The sequence below is a fragment of the Anneissia japonica genome, unplaced genomic scaffold (genome assembly GCF_011630105.1).
Source record: "Anneissia japonica isolate Jap-2015-1 unplaced genomic scaffold, ASM1163010v1 scaffold288018_len440701_cov179, whole genome shotgun sequence".
In the NCBI taxonomy this organism is placed as follows: domain Eukaryota; kingdom Metazoa; phylum Echinodermata; class Crinoidea; order Comatulida; family Comatulidae; genus Anneissia; species Anneissia japonica.
Genome location: NW_022690319.1, coordinates 23,544 through 28,800, shown reverse-complemented (window position 1 = coordinate 28,800; position 5,257 = coordinate 23,544). Strand labels below are relative to the sequence as shown.

The window sequence follows — 5,257 nt, the reverse complement described above, 5'->3', positions numbered from 1 at the left end:
AACCTTTCACTACTGAATCTTGTTGACAAACACAGATGGAATATGTTGGGGCATATCAGGCTCAATAAAAACTCTCCACCACTTTGTGCGTCGAATTTTGCTTTTAACTGCTCTAATTTGTTCGCTGGACATCGTGGTAGGCACCAAAATAAACCTTTTCAAAACAACAATTAATGGTGTGTCTGATCGCGGCGACACAGTTGAACTTGATAGCTTAAGAGACGTTGCCTCAAATAGTTTCAAATGGTCAAAACCGTTCCTTAATGTTTTAGTAAATAAAGGTTAGTCTCATCTAAATATTATTATAAAAATAAGAAAAGAATTTTGTTATTTGTGTTAATTTATAAGAACATTTTTATTTATATTTTATTATAAAAATTGAGAGTTCATTCCATTCGGTTTTTGAAAAAAAAAAAAAAATATATATATATATATATATATATATTCATATTTCAACAGTATTAAAAGGTGTGTTGGAAGACATCAAACCAATCATATGTCTTCAATTACTAAGCGATTTAAGTTCTAGAAAATTTAAGTTTACTGGTTCCAACGATTTAAATATTTTAAGAGATATCACAAAATATAAAAATAAGTGGTATGATCTGTGTTAGTTTTGATTTGTTAACTGCATCACACAGGACTTAAACAGAAACAGTACAGTATATAATAAAAGAATGTAGGAAACGAATACCATGTATAGACTTTAGAAACACTTCATTGGAGAAAACCAATATTTCGACCTATCCTTAGGTGTCTTTATCAAGATATACCTTGATACATATATATAAATCAGGGGAGGGATCGAGATAATACTACCCAATTATTTTGTTCTAGACGCCAGAAAATAACCCATGAGGCGTTTTGGGCGATCAATTTTTTCTTTTTCTTTCTTTCTTCACAATATTAAGGGAAATGTGGGGAAATGGGGTAATATGTCTAAAACAACCAAATACCAAGAACTAAACATTTGATTTAGAGCGTGGCTAAGGATGGATGTTTGCAAATGAGACGCAAACAAATAACACTCCTAAATGGGAAAAAAAAAATAGAAAAGAAAAGAAAAGAAAAGAGAAGAGAAAGAAGAAAAACAATTAAAGAATAATATATGCAACAACAATAACAAACCTGTCTCTTATACACATCTAATGTATTTTCCCCTTGTAATATACAATAGAACCCTCTTTGGGACACTTTTTCAGCCATGAAACGAGCGATAACTATATCTTGTAGTTGTAAATCTAGGGACAACCCCTATTCAGAGAACATCCCTATTATGGGGCCTTTATTTAGTCCTTAATAGGGGTTCTACTGTATTCGCTCTTGGCAATCCTTGGCCCAAAGACGTGCCTATAAAAGCAAATAAATAGCAAGTCCTACAAAATAGACCGTTCCAATTAGCCCGTGGATTTTGTTGCTAACGTCCACTAATAATACGAGAGCCGTGTGGTTATAAATTTGTGTTCTTCATGTAACATACGATTATTTCTGGTCCCGTCTATCGAATAACACGTTCTGGTTAGGCCTAGTCAGTTTGATTGACACTCTAAAAAAGTCCATAAACCCTTGAAGATAATATCTCACTTCAGCAGAAAATATGGACTTTTCCGCCGCTAAGCCCCGCCCCATGGATATTGTTGCTAAGGTCCTACAAAACACGTGTGTTTGTTGGACACCCGCGTATTCCTGGCACTGTTCTGATTGGTTAAGTTTGATTGACACTCTAGAAAATTTATGTGAACTTCTCTAGCTGTCTCCTTGTCTCGATGCCTTCATACAATTTCAGTGACTCGTATATCCTGATCAAATTGAATAGAAACCGCGTTAAAACAGAAAAAAACAATATGAACAATAAGAGAGGGACCAGATGGATCGAAAACAGTGGCACTGTGGACGAAAAAAATAATTTCAATTACTGAAAACATGTAATTTTTAAAAATCGAATGTTACGACATCATAGCAAAAAGAAAAGGGAACTATTAAACTAGTTTTAATATCAATGTTTGTTGGAACAGACACGTGGTCAACAACAGAAAATTGATAAAAATTTGTAAAATTGGAACAGAAAATTGAGAACAGTTCAAAGGGAACTTATTTCAGCCCCTGTCGTTGTGGAATGATGTGAACATGCATCTACCATGAAGCGCCTCTTTAATTACGGCTGCTAGGTAGTCACGGACCACGCCCATACGTAATGGACCTTTCCGCTAAGCTCCGCCCCTTGGATATTGTTGCTAAGGTCTCACAAGACGACAGTGTTAAAACATACACGAACACGTGCGTTTGTGGGACAACACGTGTGTTTGTAAGACGCGCGCGTATTCCTAGCGCTGTTCTGATTAGTCAGTTGTTAAGTTTGATTGACACTCCGGAAAGGTCTATTCAGCACAATGACGCTGCAACTTATGGGTTATTCTCCTACCTTTACTTTTACCTTTCACATGGGCCTCCGCCCCTTCGTTACGCCACTGCCTAAATATGGTCATGATGAAACCACATCATGACCATATATAGGTACATCATGACTCTAATAGGCATGCAACAGTTTTTAAAATTTCATATTAGTCTTTACTGATTGTGCCGCCTCATTCTTACCTATCGGCCCCATATTGTAACTGGAAATATTCACAAGCGCAAGGAAGGCATTATATCCAAACCATGAATAATCCATGATCTAAAAGAAAAAAGTATATCTAGTTATTATTACAGTGTACTGTTAAATTAATAAATTATATTTGTTATACAAAAAGTTAAATAATTTCATTTTAATAAATAGGCCTATTATATTTGTTTATATTGTATTTATTTAGTTATTTAATTTGCAATTATTATCTGACACAATTCTCAGACATTGTACAAGATTGTTCGTAAATTATTTCATTTTTTGCAGCATCCATTATCCTGTATGTATCAAGTTCACATCTGATTATTTTAAGTTTATATCTGAATATCAGGCATGGTCGTACATGAATTGAAACTATTCCCCCTTATTTGCTGTTTATTCGGATCGGTTTGGTTTCCCAACCTCGAGGTCGGGGTTTCAATCCCTCGCTGTGCATTTCGCTTGTGTCCTTGATCAAGACACTCTCTCTGCATTTCTTCTCTCCACCCAGGAGTATGGGTACCTGGTGGGGTTGCCTGCTGCCGCTGCAGCAGCAACAATTAGCATGTGGACCCAATGACTAGGGAAAGGAACTGCGCTTTATAACCGCAAGGAAGAGGCGCATTTTAAATGCCCGTACCAGTACCATGAGTTAAGCTCTGTCCGAATTACAGTATAACATTTTCTTTGACAAAAAAACAAAACAAAACTGCTGTATATGACCATGATGTGCCTATTTATGGTCATGGTGTGATGTCACCATGATGACCGTGGCATGTCACATGTTTTTGTCAAATAAAATTTGATAGTCTGGACGGGGCTTAAGATAGTACAATAAGTGGACGCTAGAACCGAATCACTCATGCGTGACCGGGCGTCCTACGGTCTCTGCATACGTCATAGAGCTATTAAACAACATACTTATTATATCTCTATGGTATACGTAGATTTCACCAAATTGGATATAACGCGACGAGGGGAACTTAACGTTTTCGCATGCGCAGATGACTTTTAGTGAAGTCAATACGTTTTACGTCCTAACGTACAGTTGTCGTGCAATCGTTAGCTTTCTTCTTCAAATACATTACCTTATCGTAGTAAAACTTCAGGAGAGCCGTGGTCGAAGTCTTCACATTCATAGAGCCACATGAACCATGAGCACTTAAAAAAAGTATGTATACATATGAGTTATTATTATTAATACATTCATCTTTCTCCCTACATTAATTTAGTAATAGAACTTATAGCAGGACATAGTAAAAACATTATATCGATTTAATTTGTTTTTTATAAGTTTATATATAAAATAGATTTGGAAAAAACGTATTTAGTTGTTTAATTTCATTTAGAAAAAAAAAATCTTTCTTTCTTTTTTCTTTTTTTTTTTTAAATATGATTTTGAAATCCAATACCAGACATAGCTGTTCACTCACTAATCAAGAAGCGGGTTAAAATTTATTAGCAGCCGGCCACAAAATCCACAATATTAAGGGAAATGTGGGGAAATGGGGTAATATGTCTAAAACAACCAAATACCAAGAACTAAACATTTGATTTAGAGCGTGGCTAAGGATGGATGTTTGCAAATGAGACGCAAACAAATAACACTCCTAAATGGGAAAAAAAATAGAAAAGAAAAGAAAAGAAAAGAGAAGAGAAAGAAGAAAAACAATTAAAGAATAATATATGCAACAACAATAACAAACAAGTTACAGTAACAAATAGCAAAGAGCAATACAAACAAAAAGGGTGTACAAACACGAACAAGCACCTCTACGACTCTGGATCGTACTAGAACGTTTTTATACGTCACAGTTCCCAAGTACAGGTTCAATCTTCAATTCCACTTGGTACCAGTATCAACATGAATTGAACGGTAGAACGTTTAGTTCCACTCAACACTAGAAACCTACAAATTCAAATTAGACGTTACCGCACAAATAACAATAACATCGGACTAATGCATGCAGATAAAATACTCATGTTTAACATATAAATGGTTTTATCCTTTCTTTCCAATAAGAAATATGCATACTAATAACTCAGATAGAAATTAACATCCATTACATTAAATTCATGATAAACATATTAACATATACTCAATGTGAAAGACTTGGCATTCATTAGCATTCTGATAAACATATAATAAATCTATATTCGTGAGCGTCTTATTTGTGGCATAACATATATACTGTCTCTTATACACATCTAGATGTGTATAAGAGACAGTTATTACAGTGTACTGTTAAATTAATAAATTATATTTGTTATACAAAAAGTTAAATAATTTCATTTTAATAAATAGGCCTATTATATTTGTTTATATTGTATTTATTTAGTTATTTAATTTGCAATTATTATCTGACACAATTCTCAGACATTGTACAAGATTGTTCGTAAATTATTTCATTTTTGCAGCATCCATTATCCTGTATGTATCAAGTTCACATCTGATTATTTTAAGTTTATATCTGAATATCAGGCATGGTCGTACATGAATTGAAACTATTCCCCCTTATTTGCTGTTTATTCGGATCGGTTTGGTTTCCCAACCTCGAGGTCGGGGTTTCAATCCCTCGCTGTGCATTTCGCTTGTGTCCTTGATCAAGACACTCTCTGCATTTCTTCTCTCCACCCAGGAGTATGGGTACCTGG

At 34.7% G+C, this 5,257-nt stretch overlaps 1 protein-coding gene across 1 annotated transcript in view; it reads right to left on the bottom strand.

Moving 5' to 3' along the window:
• Positions 1-1,152: 1,152 nt before the first annotated feature.
• LOC117099899 (CDP-diacylglycerol--inositol 3-phosphatidyltransferase-like) overlaps positions 1,153-5,257 on the bottom strand; it is a 10,686-nt gene continuing 6,581 nt past the window's right edge. Inside the window, exons 4-6 of the mRNA XM_033239421.1 lie at positions 3,691-3,763; positions 2,596-2,674; positions 1,153-1,887 (exon numbers count right to left, since the gene is read on the bottom strand). Of these exons, the coding sequence (XP_033095312.1) occupies positions 1,733-1,887; positions 2,596-2,674; positions 3,691-3,763 (307 nt within the window). The 3' untranslated portion in view covers positions 1,153-1,732. The remainder of the gene's footprint in view (positions 1,888-2,595; positions 2,675-3,690; positions 3,764-5,257) is intronic.